The 18,858-nt window shown below is 51.4% G+C and overlaps 1 protein-coding gene across 1 annotated transcript in view; it reads right to left on the bottom strand.

The window, feature by feature from the left end:
• Positions 1-18,858, bottom strand: part of STK32C (serine/threonine kinase 32C) — a gene marked incomplete at both ends in the record, with an annotated part of 96,218 nt that overhangs the window by 41,364 nt on the left and 35,996 nt on the right. Inside the window, one exon of the mRNA XM_082486140.1 lies at positions 1,340-1,395. Within this exon, the coding sequence (XP_082342266.1) occupies positions 1,340-1,395 (56 nt within the window). The remainder of the gene's footprint in view (positions 1-1,339; positions 1,396-18,858) is intronic.

Below are 18,858 nucleotides of genomic sequence, written 5' to 3'. Positions count from 1 at the left end.
TTTCCGAGCATCCAAATGAAGTTTCCAAGCGTGGAGTGCAGCAGGTCGGGCTGCTCACATGGCCATCACCCGGTGTGACACTGCCTCGTTGGGGCGGTAACGGGCAGAGCAAAAAAGCAAAGGACAGTACGGTTCATCTCCTGGGCCAGATGCAGACTTTCTTACCCTCACGCTATGAGCTTTTGATCTAAGTAAGATGGGAGAAACCGGCCAAGATGACCAGACCAGAAGAAACGAGAGGGGGTATGGCTTTCCTCTGCCCGTTCAGCGTGTCTGCAGTTTATTTTAGCAGCGTGTGGAGACACGGAGGCGCTTGTGCCATCCTCTGAACTAGTCTGTGCTGTTTCACAAGTTGGATATTGCACATTTTGCACAATTTCAAAGGCCCTTTCCCTGCCCTGCCCTAACGCCCGGTGCTGGCCCAAAGCCCACACCGTGCAGCCATCACTTGAGAAGATTACGACAACCAAACTCAGCTGTTTTCATGACTCATCACCAGGGTCATCGCTCTACAGCTCCTGTCCATCGGGTGCAGAGGTCTCGGCTGAACAGAGGGACACACCTACTGTTGGCACACGGTAAAATGCAGGTGACAAACAACTCCAGAACAGTACCGATGCAAAGAAGTCTCGTGCGCCTGCGAGGACACACAGACGTGCACGCACACATACACACCGAAATTCGTATCTGCAGTGCAAACAAATGGTGTAAAATGCCATGGCAGAAGCAGCAAATAGTTACCTACACAGGGACTGAGTGAGAGTCAGTGAAAAGGGGAACGACAAAGGAACAAAAGTAGGAAACCAACCAGTAACTGATCCCCGGAGCTATCCAGCTTTTTGATCACCACCTCCCACCTTCTCCCACATGCTTGGCAAGAAAAACTTGTTAAAAATAAATAACAAAACCTCTTCAGCATAACTCATTTCTGAGTGGGAGAACAGCCCAGGGCTTCAGAGAACCCTCCTGACCAGCTGGTGCCAGCTCAGTCCCTCACTCAGAACAGCTCCCAACGCCCCCCGACCCGCTGTCCCCCTCGCAACCTAGAAACCCTCTCAGCAAACAGAAAGCGCAATGAAGCCTTGCCGTGACATGCTCACAATTGTGCCGGTAGTTTAAAATACAGCTGTTTCACCAAGATGCCAAGAATTAAAGCAACGCCAAATGGCAACAAGGTATTTTCCTGAACACACTTTTCCTGTGTTTACTTAGCAGCCATCATCCAACGATAAAAATAGCCTATTTGAGCACTGCTACCGTTTCAATAAACCGTAAGTACATAGCAGCAGGCACCTGATAAAACATACAAGCAGACTCAAGACGGAGCGTTCAAGCCTACCTTGCCAAAGCTTCCCTTCCCAATCGCCCGGAGAATCTGGAAGTGGTCAAAGTTCACTACAAGGTAAAGAAAAAAGAATTTAAATTTGTAAGTGCTTTACTGCAAAGATCTTACGTTTAAAAAGAAGACAAGGAGATGACTAAAGAGCATCGGTCAAGCTTTTATTCTCAGTCACCGTCTCCCAGGGAAGATGTGGGACAGCAGCTGTTTTTCTTCCAACGGTGTCTTTTTACCCGCTTGAAGAAGCACAGGTTGAATTAGGTTACTAAACAAGCGGTTTAGCACGAGTTAAAATACAGCTTCGACCCGTGTTGGTCCTGGAGGAGTCTCACAGCGACGCCGTAAGCGCCTGCGCCAAGCCGGAGCGCGGCAGAGCGGAGGACACGGGCACAGCGCACGCCCCGGCTGCTCTCCCCGTGCCTGGATCCGTAACCGCCCGTGCACGTCCAACAGGCGATCGCTCTGGTATTTGTGCTTTCCAAAGGATAACACTTAGAGGATGGGGACTGGCTTCCACTCTCTTCACGTGCAAACCCATCCGTACCGGATCTGTTATTTTTTCCAGAGCCACAGTGAGGACTTACGGCAAGAAAGGACCGTGCGGCTCTAACACTTCAGCTACTGCCTTCATCAGCAGCCGCTGCCGACAAAATCATTTTTACTAAACTATTGCTGTGATCTAATCTAATACCAGTCTTAAATAAACAAGAAAGAGAGGTCTGTTTATACCAATATTGAGAATTATTGGTATAGGATACCTCCTTGCCATACAGCTGGAGCGCCTCACAGACAAACAAATAAATAAATACTGTCACAAAAGCCCACGTCAAGGACGCAGCGTTACTCCCATTGTACAACCTGCCTCTTTACACCTCAGTTCCGTAAGGGCCTCGCGGCTCAGCAAGCTGCCGGCTGCACAGGAGGCCACGGTGCGCGCTCCTCCCGCCACGCTGGCTGCTGCGCGAGCCCGTGCTGCAGCTCTCGGTCGGCCCGCGGGGCTCAGGCTGTCCCACTCCGCGGTCACTGCAGGTCCCTTCCAACGGAACTACTGCATCCTATTCTGAGCCCGCGTTGCTCTCGAAGTGGGCAGACGTGGGTAGAAGGCGCTCGCTGGTGGACTGAGCTGCACCGTGCCCGGCTCCACCGCCAGCCCTTGACATCTCTACCATGAGACCCTGCCCGTGCGTGGGGACCCTCAGCGTCTCCTCCCCAGAAAGCTCTGAAGGCCGGACAAAGAGAAATGCTTGATGCAGGCTTGGGGATTTGCAGTTGGAACGATGCACGAGGTGGTCAACAGAGAGCACTGAACCCATGTTTGACTGACAGCGGAGACCAAAATCACACAGGAAGAGTGGGAGCAAAGAATCCACTACAAATATTCCGAGTCCCACTCCCAGATCTTAAATAAATGCACATCTGTCATCTCTGAGGATGAATCAAAAGCCCACGCATGCCCGTGGAGTTCCTATTACCCTTTTGTGCTGGGCTTATATCCAAAATATTGTTATTGTCACTTTTGTGGGACACTCTCTGCAGGAAAACTCGGAAAACTTTGCCAAATGAAATTGAAAACAGAGTCTGGGCCAGTTCCTACCACGTATCTCCCTCCACTCCATAAGCAATGCTGAAGGGCGGATGCACCACCTCCTCCCCCGGGCTGCTCCAGGAGACTCCATGAAAGACCACGTGGGGGAACCAGTGTTGCCCCGTCCCTCCAACGGCCTCCCACACCTCGGCTACACGGGTGGCGTGTCATCTCCTATTCGCTCCCCTTCTCCCTGGGTGAACAGCTCTCTCTCAGCAGGATTCTATGACTTGACGGGTCTTGGGCTGAGAAGCCATGAGACGCTGGCAAGGACGTGGATAAAGCCCGGACCAGTGGCCGGTTTGTCCCAGATGCTGCAGGAGCTGCAAACTGGTCGCCTGCTCCCTCCTGTCTGACACCACCCAGCCCTGGGAGGGAAAGCCTGCAGCCGCAGGCAGCATTTTGTTGAGGTTTTTCCTACCACCCCTATTAGAGAGACTGTGGCGAGCAATGCGTAACCCCAGCAGCGTCTCGCTCAGAGATATTCTTTCTGAAATCCAAAACGCTAGCACACAAAGTGCTGAGGCATTTAGGGCAACGGATCCAATTTTTGTCGTGTGCAAGCAAATCCATGAATTGAACTTCGCTCACTAAGAAATACTCAAAGAGGAAACCCAGCTGTCGTCAGCACCTTTAAAGCACAGCATTTTCTTGGCAATCAAACCATGTGCGAGTGCTCATGATCTGCGATCACTCCAGGAGGACAGTTTCTGACAATTCTTTATAACAATGTTTGGAATATTGTGAAAAAAATCATTGCTGCTGAGAAAATAAAACCAAAAGTGTCATTTCCATGTATCCATGACTACAACTGATCTAGAAAGCACGCTCTAGTCAGCAGTCAAGAAATGTAGATACAGATATCCACCAGACCCTTGAACCTATCAGCAAAGATGTCTCTTTTAATAAATTAAATACACAGTCCTGCTGATTTGAAGATCAGATGATATTAGATGAACAGGCACTGACTGTTTTTTTCAGTTTCATTATTTTCTTCAGGAATTAGTCAGCAATCCCATTAAAGAAAAAGCAAATCTCAAGATTTGAGGAAGAAAATCATAGTAGCAGCATGTTGCTCTTTGTGCGCAACGCACTGGATTTCTAAAAATGACAACATATCACTACAGAAAATGCGATTATCCCTAAAATAGAAATCCCGAACCTGCCTGGAACAATTACATATGCTCCAGAGACTCCGCTTTCTGTGAGCCGACAAGGGAAAGCTGTCTTTCACCCGCAGCTGATTCTTCGGGGGTGACTGGTACGAGCCTGAGTCACCGGCGGCAGTGGGGACCTCAGGCCACGCGCTGCCCGGCAGCGGGAGGCGGCAGCTGCTGCTCTGCACAGGACCACACGCACACACTGCCGTGACTTCTGCGCGGCGCCGCGCTGACAGTCACCGTCTCTAAGTACAGAAATGGTTTCGGCTTGAGGTTGGGCTGGAGGAACCCGCGAGAGGGGGAGAGGGATCTGGAAACCTGGGATGCTTCGGGAAGCACGTCTTTACCGAGAGCGTGGTCAAACCCTGGCACAGGCGTCCCGGGGAGGCGGTGGGTGCCCCATGCCTGCAGTGCTTCGCAGCCGTTTGGACAATGCCTGTGGTAACATGCCTTAGCTTGGTCAGCCCTGAGCTGGTCAGGCAGTTGGACTGGATGATTGTTGTAGGTCTCTCCCAACTGAAATATTCCATTCCATTCCATTCCATTCCATTCCATTCCATTCCATTCCATAACAAACCCAGGGAGCGCAGCACCACGGTGCAAGGACGCTGACTTGTGGTCGCACCACAATCCAAAGCCATCTGTGGTGCTGAAGTGCCCCGATGGCTATTTCATTAGCTCCTCATGAAAAAACTACACTAATTATTCCCATTGACTCTTCTAACAGCTCGTTATCAATATAGCACCTTCGCAGGTAAGCGGAACTGCTGCACATAAGAGGTTGGTATCTGCCACCAGAGAGACATGGCTCTGCCTGACTCTCCCTGGCATCAAGTGACAAACCATGAATCACAAATAAAGATAAATACCGTGACCTGGATTCGCTTAGTTTGGCGTGGGTTTGTTCTCCATCTCCAGGACCGCATGAAAAGCAGGATGGCAGGGTTTCACGCGCCTCTTGGACTGCACCAAACCTCACGCAGCCCAGTCCAGCCCACTGCACAAGAGAGTGCCAGGTGCTGCGCTGACATCTCTATAATTAAGATTTCATTGTAGTCACAAAATGTACTATGTGGAAAGCAGACTGGATGCACAGCTTCTATTTTCCAGTGAAATAAAGAGAATGAAGAATATGTTTCTCTGCAAAAAATCTTTATGCAGAAGGATGAGGATGCCTCAAGGTAAGATGCAAAAAAATGAGGGTTTTTTCTTTACTATCTTAAAATTACGAATGTCTTCATTATTTTTGCTATTTATTCTGCATTTATTTAAAAGATATCTAAAAGTATGGCAAGATAGAACTACCATAAAACTTCAGACACACAGTGGACACCCCATGAGGGTTTAACGTCAGGACCTGGTATTAATGTCCAATAGTAGGAAAACAATGGATGCAGTTAGTAAACCTGGTATCCAATAGCCTCAAATCTGGGCAAAACGGAAAATTAAAAACCATGTATCAAGGATCAAGTCAACCTTTCACTATTTATCTTCATATTTTCCAGCTTCATCAATAAAACCAGGAAGTTTTAAGACCAAGAATGACTCTCCACAATGCTAAAGACTTAGGAAATACTTTTTTGAGTCTTGTAACAGCAAATTTGTAGGGCTAATATGGCATGATCAGCATTCTCTATCAACGTAATTCTCTATGTTGGTGTAATTAATAGCATTTGCCTACCTAGCATATTACTGCAATCTAGCTCTGGACAAAAGCACCACCGTAATTGATGTAGAAACATTAGTAGGTGGCCACAGCAACCACAAGCTTGCCGCCACAAAACGCCAAGAGCTTCAGCTCACAGAAAAGTAAGATGCAGCTCAGGCTTATAAGCCACCGCCCACGTGGACGCCAGCCCGAAAGGATGGGCCACCTCTGCCCGCCCCGAGGCGGCGGACGGACAGCGGGCAGCCAGCCCTGCCGTGCCGCGAGGGGACAGCGCGCGGGCAACGCGGGGCACTGCGACAGGGGAAAGCGTGGTGACAGCAGAGGACGAGGAAGAGGAACCCACCAGGATGGACAGATGTCAGGACTCGGAGCAGCCTTCAGAGCGAGGGGACGGGGCAGGGAAGCGCTGCGGAGAGCCTGCGAGGGAAGCGCAGGCATCGCCGCAAACAAAAACCTCCGACAACTTCCGAAGAAGCAGTGAGGCTGCTAAAACCGGCGGGAGAGAGAGGGGCAGGACAACAGGGGGACAGGGAGGACTCGCTATGAACAGCTTTCAAACTGGAGGATGAACCTAGCGAATTGGGAAAGATGGTAACGTCGGGGAGATCAAAAGTGAGATTTGTGATTAGAGTTGAGCTGAAGCGACTTGGGGGAAACAGCAGAGGTATTTGACGGAGAGAGGAGGCAAAGGGCAATGAGGAACACTGTCAGCAGTCCTCCCCAAGCCGGGAACCCTCCGAACACAGGCGTCCGTCTTCCTCTAACTGGGAGGCTCCGCACAGCACAAGAAACCACCGCTTTCCTTCTGTCGCTGGAAAAAGCACAAGCAATATGTTCGGTCTCCAACATCTCGGGCTGATCTGTTTTGCCTATTCATATCCACAGAGAAGATTACATGGGTGAGAAAAATGGAAATACAGTATAATATGACTGACAGGAAACTCAAGTGAGCATTAACTACCCAGGAATTCAGGGAATGCTGGTAGATAATGAAAGAAATTAAAGGTATAATACAACCCCAGTGCTAGAAATGAACCCCTTTAGAAAATAAGGATTCAAACATATTATTAGGAAGCAACTCTGAAGTCGTGTAAAAAACAGCAAGTTATTGTATGATTAAAAACGAATCCCTGCGACTCCGTAAGGAATCAAATACAACACGCAAAGCAACTGCAAAGTCATTTTAGGAAGACTGGGTTATTGATATTGGGTACAGAAATGTTTGCATTGGCCAGAAACCATTCCTAATTAGCACAAAAATACTGCTTGCATTGGCCAGGAACCCTTCCAACCGAGTGCAAGCGTATTACATTCATCTGCTTCCCCATCGCCGAGCTCAGGAGGCACTAGAGACTGCGGAGAAAAACACAGCACCTTGTCCCCCGTGTTCTGTGTGCTTTACAAATGCTATTTCTGTTAGAAAAAAAACGTGTCACTTTGCAATAACAACCCAGGGAGGCAAACGGGTAATTCATTAACCACCCAGCTGAGCGCTCTGTTGGCGCAGATTAGTGAGCACTAAATGAGTTCACGGTGGTCTTGGCCAGAAGCGCAGGAGATGAGCGCATGCTTTCCATCCGCGGGCTGCTGATGGGCAGACGAGGGCGTTCGCATACGCCGCAGCGCTTGCACCGCAGCTAGCCTGCCCTGCCGCCGGCGGGAGCTGGAACGCTCGCCACAGCCCCCCGGACACCCGAAACGGGAGACTGAGGCCCCAAGGCCAACACCGAAGACGGTTTTGTTTCTCCGTGCTCCCACACGTCTGGGCAGCATTTCTAGAAGGGTACTGCCTCTCGGCAGAACTCTCTGGTAAATGGTGCGTTTTATGGTGCTATCGCTCGTTAAACAGCTTCCAAGCAAATTGCAGAGTGCTGGTATTGAAAAAGCAAATGTTATCTCGGGGTTCACCCCGCTATCGATGCAAACGCTTCAGGGCCTCCCTGGAGCCGTCCCGCGTGAGCAGCGCGGCGGCCACACCAGCCCGCCCGCTGCGGTGACGGTCTCATCGCCCGGCAGCAAAGCCAAGGCTCCTTCTTCATCAGCCCGTGGCACACAGAGCACCTCACGGCTCCCAGGCCTGGGAACCGCGGCCACCGAACACCGGCCACCCGGCGCGGGGGTCTCTGCCGGAGGTGGCCGTGCGGCTCCGCCGGGACCACTGCGTCCCCCTCCCGCAGCCGCTCGGACGAGGGGAGGAGGCGGGCGCCGTGCTGGCCAGTGGCAGAGGCACCACCACAATCAAACCTGCACCGGGAGGCTCTGCCTGCGGCAACGCTGGAGGAGCCGCGGCCCGGAATATGACCAGCCGTACTCCACCATGGACACAGGTTCATCCGCTCCCATGAACGGCAACCGCAGGTTTTTCGGGGCAGAACCAGCACATCAAGGGAAAACTTTATATGCAGCTGAATAAAATCTTCCTGGCAGATCATCAAACTCTTCCAGCGCACCGAGTCTAAAGTAGAGCAGAGCTGAAGCCGTTTGATCACAGTATCGTCTTATCTGGGCTGAAAGGACTGCTAATTAGAGCCCCACCAGGCACGACAGGAAGACACTGTTTTTATCCCGGTTCCTTGGATGTGTCACTGTCACAAACCCAAGACCTGTTTCCTGGGGCAGACACACGCTTCAGAAGCCAACGCCGAGGTGCAGGTTTTGATGCAGGACCCTGCAAGGAAAGGCTGATGTGGCAGAGAAAATAAGCCTCTGCCCTCGCCACAGCAATGCCAGTGCCTCCCCCGCCTGCCAGGCGAGAAATCCCCCTGGGGGGAAGCGTGGGGACGGACCGGTGCTCTTGGAGCCCTCTGCCCGGGCTACACGCACGCAGACGAGCAGAGCGCTGGCAGCGCTGATAGGTGCTTGAGCATCATTGATCGTCTAGATTAGCTTTGCTGACTATATAGTGAAGGAAAGACGAGATTTTCCCAATTTTCATACCTTCTATTAGTATTTTTGATCACGGATGGAAACAAAAAAATGGGAAAAGATGCAACCCTGGGTGGAGGAAGAGTAAAGCTGATACACAAACTCTTCAGGAACGGCATATAAATTAATTGAGTGCTGAATACGACCTTACACCCATGAGGCCATGACGACACGAGTGCTGCCCCTCCAGAGCCGTGCCGCGGGGTGTCCTCAGCCCCCTCCCCAGCACGCCCCCTCTTTGCAGCCGCCTGGTCTCCTGGGCTAGCCCGACCCCGGCTCCGCCTCGCCGTGCACCCGCAGAGAAGGCTTCATGGGCACAGCAAAACGCCCCGAGCTGATTTTCCATGCCAAATAATTTAAACTGAGCCTAAAGTGCCCGTGACCACACAGCAGTGCTACTGCCCGTCTGTGACACCCCCACCTCGCCCGGTCCCTGGGGGCACGTGGGATGGAGCCCACAGGACCCCGGTCGGAAGCATCCCGTAGGCACTGCCGCACGCCACGGAAATAAACAGAAGTCCCAATGGTGGTGAAAGAGGAAAAACAGGAGAAGGACTGGACTGAATCAGGCGGAGCTGTGGCTCTGTGGCACGTCTTCCTTCAGGCCTCTGCCAGCTCAGGCGTGCGGCGCCCGGCTGCCTTCACCGCATAATCACCACTTCTCGCGCCACAGCACTAGTAATTATTTTTCCTCATCTCTCCCCACTCTTTGTCCCAGAATAGAACAAAGGGACCGGGAAGGTCATTTGAGCCATTTAATTCTGGGACGGTTCCATCGTAATTACAAAGTTTGATTTTTCCAGTCACATGGGGAAAAAGAGGGAACCAAACCTCCCCCCGCTCACCTCCTCGCTTCGCGAGGCCATGTCCCCCCCGCACCGCGCGCCCTCCTCCCGCACCCCGGCCGGGCTCTGCGGGGCTTCCGCGCACTGGGAATCGGGGCCACCACTGCCAGAAATGGAGGGACAGTGCTGCGCCGTCGCGGTCCGCATCAGAGCAGGATCACGCCTTGGGAACAGTGCGCCCCACACCTGCGCTAACTCATGGGCGTTGTATATTCACCAAAAAGTGCTTGCAGAAAAGGCTGCTATAGAAGGGTATATACAGGCACACACCATATACGTACATACGTATCTATGTGCGTGTATGGCTGACGGGGCGGATCAGGCAACGGACAGAGACTCCTCACTGTTCACCTTTCCCCTTTCTTCTCTTTAGCTGAGAACGGAGCGTGATCTCGCTCTGAGGACAGACAGGGCCACCTCTCGGGGCATGACCGACCTGCAAAATAAGCCGGTGCCCTGCAGGAAGGGCAGCTCCCGGCCACCGGGCACCACAGCCACCGGGCACCGCGCTGGGGCCAGCTCCGCCGGCAGACCTCGCCGCAGGCAGCCCCGGCTTCGTCCCTGAGGAGCACCCATGGACCACGCTGCCCATCCCCATATCCATGCCCATCCCCATGCCCACCCCACCGTCCCAGCCCCGGGCCAGGGGCTTCCCCGCAAGGGCTGGCAAGCGTGGGAGAGCTGCCGGTGGCCCCAGGGAGGCCTGGGTGCCAGCAGCGCCGGCAGAAAGCTCGGGCAAGGCGTCCTGCTTTTCATTGTCAGCCCTCTTCTCCAGGAACCCCAAACCCCACAACCGGTTTCTAACGGGCCAAGCAGGTAAACATTCTACCCAGATGGTGAAAATTACCATTAAAATGTACTACAGTGTTCCTTCCTTGAAGGCATGGCATTTTGCATTAGAAAATAAATCCAATAAAATTCCAAATTCAGCTTCCACCTTTTATCAAGCTGACAGATTGGCTGTGTACTCTAGCCTTTAGTCATTTTGTTGCTTTTTCCCCCCACTTCTACAGCTTAGAAAATTTTATTTCAAGTAACTAAAATTGATTTACCAAAAAAAAAATTAAAGTCTTTATAGCACATGTTTATAGTAGCATAACATTAGCAATAAACATCTGCTAAATGTTGCTTACTGTTTTTGCAACATATGTTATAAATGATAAATGGATGACTTTAGGTGCCTTATAAAATATTGAGGCTGTATTGTGTTCAGGGCTTAGGCCGTGCTGCTAAAAGCCCTAAAGTGAGCAGAAAGCACCTTAGTAAAGCGAAAAAGTTTTAGACAAATTTATTCCAACAAAAATCGTAAAGCTGGCTGTACCGAATCATTGAATTCATTCCTCAGTTTAATTTCTTTTTTTTACAGTGTGTAGGGAGGTGGGAAAGTCTCTTCTTCTGGAATGTTTTCAAAACTGACCTTGTCGGTATTTTTCCGTACATAAGACCTCCTTTGCATTTTAATCTTAAAAGGTAAAAAGTAATAAATAATTACACAAAATGAAATGTTTGACCCCAAATGAAGTGTTGCTTTCTCTGCTGAAAAAATGTGGATTTTGAGTAAAATCCCAAATGGCTCTTTTCAGGTAAAAACCCAAAATGGGTATTTCACTGTGAAACGCTGCCGAACCGACAGCCCCCGCTCTCTCCGCTCTGGGCACAGCTCCGCGCCCCCACCGCACAGGAGGAGACCCCCGTCCTGCCCCGCGCGCCCCGGCGGCCCCCCCTGCGTCGGAGCACCCGGCTCCAGCGCCCGCCCCGGCCCGCAGGGTTGGCACAGCCCCCCCCAGCCGCCTCCGCCACGCGGCCCCCGGTCTCCCCTCCACTACCGCTCCGGGAGCGCTGTCTGTCCAAACGGGCACTGACAGAAAACAGTCTCATAAAAAAAATAAAAAACTGTTCAAGTTTTCTCGAAAACTAGGCTGAACACAAAGTTTGAGGCCACTTTGCCATTTCCATTCCAAGCTGAAAGCCGAGGATCTGTTTTGCTCAGCACAACAGAAAAGTTTGGGATTTGTCAGCCCCGGTTCACTTCCATCCATGGGAGGAATGTTCATGTTTTATGTACGTACCATATGTTTCGGCTCTGCAGCGGTCCGGTTTGCTGAGCAGTGCCAGTTTAAATACAATTAAGGAATTCTCATAGGAGGATGCAGAAACCTTCAGTAATCAGAAATAAAATCCAGCCAATGAAGAAACACACTGTTTCCAGGAAGAAAATTGTTGCTACTATAGTTGGCCAGCTCCAGTCCTCCAAGTTTCGTGAGAAGGCAGCTACTGACTCCAGAGGAACCAGAAGTCCACCGGGGACTCTGGTGATGAAGCAGAAAGCATGAGGGAGGAGAAAAGATGGAAACGTTTTAAAGGTCTGTGATAAAATTGAGGATGTAGAAGCTCAAGAACCACCTCCAAAATTAAATTGAAAGGTATGTGAAAGAGATGGATCTTTTAAAAGTCTAAGAAAGTAATTTAATTAGGAATTTGTTTGGTGCAGGATTTTTTTCCCTTTATGGGGTTGCGTGCCCAGCCTCATGGCACCCCAGTTCATCAGTTCACGTCCTTAAACATAACTCCAGATAAATGCTTTTTACACACCCAGCAAGAGTTTTTATGTTACCACAGCCTGTTCAGAGAAACCCTCCCTTTGTTTTCTTCTAAAAGTCACCTCGGTACAGCAGCCACCACAGCCACCCATCCCCAGCTGTATCCCAGCGCCTCAGGACGCTGCCGCCCGCACAGCACCGCTCTGCTCCCACACTGGCCGCCACCAACACGACATCAACGCCGGGGGCTGCGCGGCGCCGCGGGCTCCCCGTGCCCCATGGCGGCCCCAGAGCCTGGCTACAGGCAGAGCACCGCCCGCCCCCGACTCGGCTGAGCTCGTCTCGTGGGTACAGAGCCCTCATTAGCAGAAGGGAAACCAAGAATTAAAAATACACTAATCCACATTTTGTTATCATAGAACCATAGAATCGTTGTGGCTGGAAAAGACCTTTAAGATCAAGTCCAACTGCGATCTAACTCTCCCGGGCCCACTTCTAACCCCTGTCCCCGAGCACTATATCTAGATGGCTTTTAAATACCCCCAGGGATGGCCATTCAACCGCTGCCCTGGGCAGCCTCTTCCAGCCTTTGACAACCCTTTCGGTGAAGAAATTGTTCCTAATATCCACCCTAAACCTCCCCTGGCACAACTTGAGGCCGTTCCCTCCTGTCCCATCGGGGCAGAGCCCGACCCCCCCTCGCTGCCCCCTCCTGTCAGGGCGCTGTAGAGAGCGAGAAGGTCTCCCCTCAGCCTCCTCTTCTCCAGGCTGAACCCCCCCAGGGCCCTCAGCTGCTCCTCATAAGACTTATTCTCAAGACCCTTCACCAACTTAATGAAGAACATCTCTGTATTTTAATATTAGCCATAGCAGCAGGAACACATAACAGGTGGAAATCAAACATGCCGAAGCCCCCGGCTCTTCCTGCCCCCTTCAGGGCCGAGCAGGGCCGTCTCCCCGCAGGAGGCAGCAGCGGTGCTGCAGCGTTGGCCACGCTCTGCAGAACCTGTCACCGACTGGGGACACTGCGACGGCACGGCGGCTTGCTCCTTCATCACAACCTTCTCATCAGACCTGCCACCTCATAAAAAAGGGATGTTGCAGCATCCCTCAGCCTCCACACTTGCGAAGAAACCCCGCGCTGCACCCTCAAGCTGTACCTGAACTGTAAAATATTTAAGCCCATCCAGCAACGCCTGACGAACTGTGAAACCACGGGCATGCCAGCAGGGCTCGCGGCGGAGCTTCTGCAAAACCATATTTAAGGGGAAGGAGGACGTGTCTCAAGACCCGCCGGAGAGCGGGTGCTTGCCGGGATCCCTGTCCCGCGGACGCCACCGATGCCCTTTTCCTGCTGACACGCGAGAGAGGGCTGGTAGGAGCAGAACCAGCTGTTCTCATGGCAACCTCTTGGACAGCAACGCCCTTGCCCATTTTCCCTCTTGGCAGCCCCTCCAGCATGTCCTGGGATGGAAACGGCTCCAAGAGAGAAGGGGGAAGACCGACCCCACACAGCTCGTGGTGCGAGGGCAAAAACCACCACAGGGACCTGCAGGCCAGTGCGGTTTGCCTCACGCCCGGGTGTAGGTAGCAGGAAGCCTTCTGGGGTTCGCTTACACAGACGACTAGGAAAATAATTAAGGCCGAGTTTTGCTGCTCTGCGGGGAAGCATTGCTGTCAACCCAACCTTATGTGAAATTTCTAGAAAGCGCGGCACGCAAAGGCGGCGTGCACGGCCCCGAGTCCGCACGGCACCGGCAGGCGCAGCGCGTGAGCGCAGTTACAGCTGTGCGCTGTACACGCCAATAAAACGTACATTACACGGGTCAAGAGCAGGATGAGCTGTGGCTTTCTGGCACAGTTTTTAAAGCATTAACCATTTTTCAGTCCTGTGTAATATAACAAGGATAGCTTTTTCTTTTTCACCTTTATGCCACAGTAGTAATTTCATTTAGTGTCCCCAATTTGCAGTGTAATAAATACATTTTTTATATGAGAAATAAAGTCTGCTTGTTTTCATGAACTTCGCTCACCCTGTGATTCTGACCGTACAAAGGAAACCATGAAACGAGAAGTTCATTCACTAAATCATTTCAATCCACAATTTAAACAAAAGTTGAACAGCGACAAAGCCACCTTTGAGGGTCTGATACTACGAACTGCTGCAGATCCTCAGGTCTTTACTCCACCTTTGTCCCGAGGCTGAGCGCCAGCCTAAACCTCGTGTCTCCTTTCAACAGGAACCTTCTTTGAGTGAATTGGCAGAATTTAAAGGACGCAAAGGATGCGCGCTGCCCTCCTGCACAGGAACGTATTTTACTCCGAAAGCACGCTACCTCTCATGTTACAGCTTTTTCTCTATGTTAATCACTTGAAAGTTGCTAAATTATTCACCGTTCAGAAATACATTTTCATTGCCTAGAGCTGGCAATCGAAAATGACTTACAGAAATAGGTCATCCTCACCCCATAGAAGAATTAACATACACTTCATGTGCTTCCCTCCCCCCCCAGTTTCCATTTTTAAGCTCTGCTCCATGTGAGGATGGGCCAAATTTAAACCGTCTGCATTTTTCATGCTGCTCCATCACGCTAAACCCACAGCCTTCACAATGGGCCCTGACTTTACATTTTTAATAAACTGCACCCAGCAACAAAATTAATAGATCAACTTTTGCCTGGTATTCCCACAGACCGTAAGCAACGCTTTAACGATAATTGCAAAGGATACGACCCAGGTTTTCCAAAGCCACTACCTCAGCTTGAGAAAACTCCCTCCCGCCTGGAGCCCATCACCACCGCCCTTGGCCTCGGGGCTTTTCAGCTGCCTTGGGGGGGTGGGGAGCAGGCTGTGGTTGTCTCTCCTTTCTTTTTCTTTACCTACATACCTCCAAAATAAACAGATTTTAACATAACATTTAAAAAAAAATAAATACATTTTTTCCTGGCTTGTTTAATTTGCTGTTTTTACACATTTCCAAATTAAATGCAATTTGCTAAGGCCTGTTACCAGCAAGCTGTTAGCCATAATATGCCCAGGCTGCTGTCTACTGGGTCCACATCAATTCTTCCTCGCTGGGAAGCACAGAACAAGGGCCCTGTTCGAGCTTTCTGTTCCTGCTCCGCTTTGCGCAGGCGGAGGTGGCACTTGCCAGCATTCGACTCCATGGAAATCATCCCGGTACCTCCGGCCTCCCCGAAACGGCAGGCGATGCAGAGGCAACAAGCGGCGCATGAAACCAAAGCACAACGCAGGAATCTTCAACATACCCTCACCAGAACTGAGGGTAAAGAGCAAAATCAGGGTGTGAGCGCAGCATGCAGCCAGGGGAGCAAAGGAAGCCTAGCCTGGGGCTGCGAGGAGGGACATCGGGGGACCACAGCACTGAGGACCCGGCCAGCCACCAGCCCGCTGCTCTGTTCCTGGCTCCGACTGGTCCAAAGTGACTCGAAGGGGCTCTCTCCTTGCGCCGCCTGCTGAAAAGCCCGTTCTGCAGCGCACAGCGCGCCCCGCGCTGCGTGTCGCGCTCCAGAGCTAGCGCAGAGGGGTCTCATCCTCCAGAGACACTCTGCAGAGTCGTCGGAGCAGAATCACACACGGAGCGGACAGCTCGCTGCTTGCAGGTCGGCGCCCGCAGCTCCCGGATGGATACAGAGCAGAAACAATGAGGAGAGGTCCACGAACCGTTGTTTGGGAATTCTGAGGTCCAAAGTCACCACTGTTCACGATGGCAGTGGTGGAGCTCAGGGACGATATTTTGGCCCAGCAGAATCTACAGGAGGCTTTCCGAATCACTTCCATGAGACAACGATTCTCCCGGTAAAGCTGTGGAAGGTGCCCATCTCGCTGCCTCAAAACACGCAAGCCGTGCATTAATTGCGTTAAGCACCAGGGGTGTGCCCGAAGCCAGGCTCCCGGTACCCAGGCCGACCTGGCTGCCCTCAGCAGGGCGCACCGGCGCAGGACTGGCAGAGAACCCACGGCAAAACCATTTCCTTCAGGCGCGGGACCACTTTGCGACGGGATCCTATTTGTTTGTGATTCACACCAAGTAAGAGAGATGCTGATCACGGAATAAAACCTGCCCTGCCATATGCAGCGGATTCATTACCGCATCGTTTTGTTCCCGTAGCAGGTCGAAGCGATCGTTACCTACTCAGGAAAACGAGTGCTAATAATAGTATTGCTCACAATCTTATTCCAGCATTCAGTTCAAACCAATTGTTCAGCTCAATAGCGAACAGCTTACACTAATTCCTACTAACTTTTGATTCTTGTGTATTGAGAAATGCAGAGCTCACACTGAAATGGCACAACATCTAATACACAGCAGGATTAACTCTTCATGCATTAAACTTAATTATGTGCAGTCAGGTGGCACTTGATATTCCTTCTTCCTTAGCTAAACCCAACAATACACATTTAATGATTTCGGTGCGCATACGCTGATGGAGCTAATTAGGACTCCTGTCGGGCTGAGCTCGACTTTTTCAGTGTTGTCTAAACTGAAAACAAAATGTTCTAGAAGCCATACTGCGCAGCACGGGCTCTGTGCAGACAACTCGCTCCTCTGAGTCTGCAACAACCCAGCAATGTTTGCTGCGGAAAATGAAAATATCTCAAAAGATAATGAACACTCTGTTTCCTGGGCTCTCAAAGTGTTTTAACCATGGCCTTCAGTTTCAAGAGGATCAAACCAGGAACCAAATCAAAACCTCACTTACATACTTTGAAATGGATTATGCTAAAGGCTAAATAAAATAAAAGCTTAATTTAAAAATACAGGCAATAAACAAAATAAATTCCTCCATCTGTGACTTGGTGTTGAACGCGAGACGGGCACGCTGCTCAAGCAGGTTAGACGCTAGCTGATCGTTAACCTAACCGTACCGTCTCTTGCCATGCTGTTCAAACCCGAGGTGCGTTTTGGCACGTGTTCGCTGGCCGTGCTATGGTATGAGCTTTCTAACAAAAGCCAAGGGAACAGAAGTCAGCCAAGGAAGAAGGTCAGGCCAGCGCCCAAGACAAGGACCCTGCGCAGGCGCGCCCACGCATCTCAGCCAGTTCTCCGAGATCTCCCGGGGCCACCCATCCACGGCATCCACCAGCAGCCCCAGGCACAGGGTGGCTAGCAGCCACGCTGGCTCCTGGCCACAGCTGGGGAACTGCCCGTCAGGAAGGCAGGAGGATTTACTCACCTTCTCCCAGACGGTGCTTTTGGGCTGCTGACCTGGAGCAACCTCCGCGATGGCGGTCCGTGCCCTGACGCGTGGAAAGGGAAACTCCAGCTTGTGCCTCTCCTGGCACAGAGGTGGGATTACAGGGGTGGAACTTTTGTCCCACTCCTGTCTGTGCACTCGAGGAGGGAGTGGGGACATGGGGGAACAGCTGGACCACATCCCGCTCTGGAGGCTGTAGCCCTACATATCCTTTTCTCAGCGGCACCGTAGCTGTCAAGTTGCCACCTGCTCGTTTCCCTCCTCTTCCCTGCAGACAGGTATTTCTAACCCAGGTCAGGTCCCTGAACCAGTTCAGACAGCTTTCCCACAAATGTCACAGGTTGCCCAAGGAGGTGGTGGAGTCTCCATCCTCGGGGATATTCAAAAGCCACCTGGACATGTCCTGGGCAACTGGCTCTATGCAACCTTGCTTGAGCAGCGGGTTGGACCAGATGACCTCTGGAGGTCCTCTGGAGGACCCTTCCAACCTCAACCAGTCCGTGATTCTGTCACTGACACAGGAAGCTAATGGGAAAGTGCAGTGGGAATCACCACAGATGAAGTCATTGTATATGGGTTCAAGGAAACAGAGCCGGCAACGAGCGGCCTGCTGACCAGCTCCTGCTTCCACCACATCCCTACACAATCACTCTACAGTGTCCCAGCACGTTCCTGTACCAACTGCTTAAGACCTCTGTCCAGAAAAGTGCTGCTCATCTTCATACTGACATTAATGCTCCACGCAGCGTTTCCACGGGCGCTCCCAGACCTTCCACGGGCTCTTCTGCCCACTCAGCGCATGCAGGAGCGCCTCCAGCAGCCGTGCCCCGGAGCAGGCAGGGCTGGACGTGCCCCAAGAGCCCTGCGTTTTCTGCACAGGCACGCTGCCGGTGTGCTGATGGCGTGGTCCCACCCAAGCGCACGGGACAGTGGGTGAGCAAAGGGCATGAATGGGCACAGGCATGAGCTGCAGAGCCGACGGTGCTCCTGGAAGGTCCCCAGAGGCTGCTGCAGAAGCTGGTGGGTCTGCCTGACTGAGGAGCTGCGGCTCCTGAGAACATCCACAAGACCAAAGCCACTAAGAAATGCAAGGCAGAATATTTGCATATTCTTAAGAGCCAGTGAAGCTATTTGTTACAACATCAGGCTGTGTGACTGTGGTACTAAAAATGCACATTTGGGAACAACATGAGGAAATCCTGCTTTCTGAGAAAGCGCTGAACTGTTTCAAGACTCTGTGAGAAGAAATACTGCAAACCATTACATTCATATCAAGGTATTACTGATTAATGGTACAAATCCAAACTCCGTGTTTCCTTCTGTCATTTCCAGAAATAGTGACAATATTCGGCAATACACCACAAATGCTTTTGTGTAACTTTTTTTAAATCGCATCAACTTATTAAATAACACCTTTGTTCAGTCTGCTCATTACTGGTAGTGTAGTACTATCCATCGGACTTGTCAGAGCAAAAAAGAAACTGGAAGAGAATTGCTAGTAGCAGAAAAGCCCAAGTTTCAGAGTATTTTTCTTCAAACGGAATAACATTTTTACACCTCCATCACCTGCTCTGCT

This window comes from Vanellus vanellus, assembly GCF_965231255.1.
Source record: "Vanellus vanellus genome assembly, chromosome: 7".
Lineage (NCBI taxonomy): Eukaryota > Metazoa > Chordata > Aves > Charadriiformes > Charadriidae > Vanellus > Vanellus vanellus.
The sequence above is the reverse complement of the archived record's forward strand: the minus strand, read 5'-3'. Positions and strand labels throughout refer to the sequence as shown.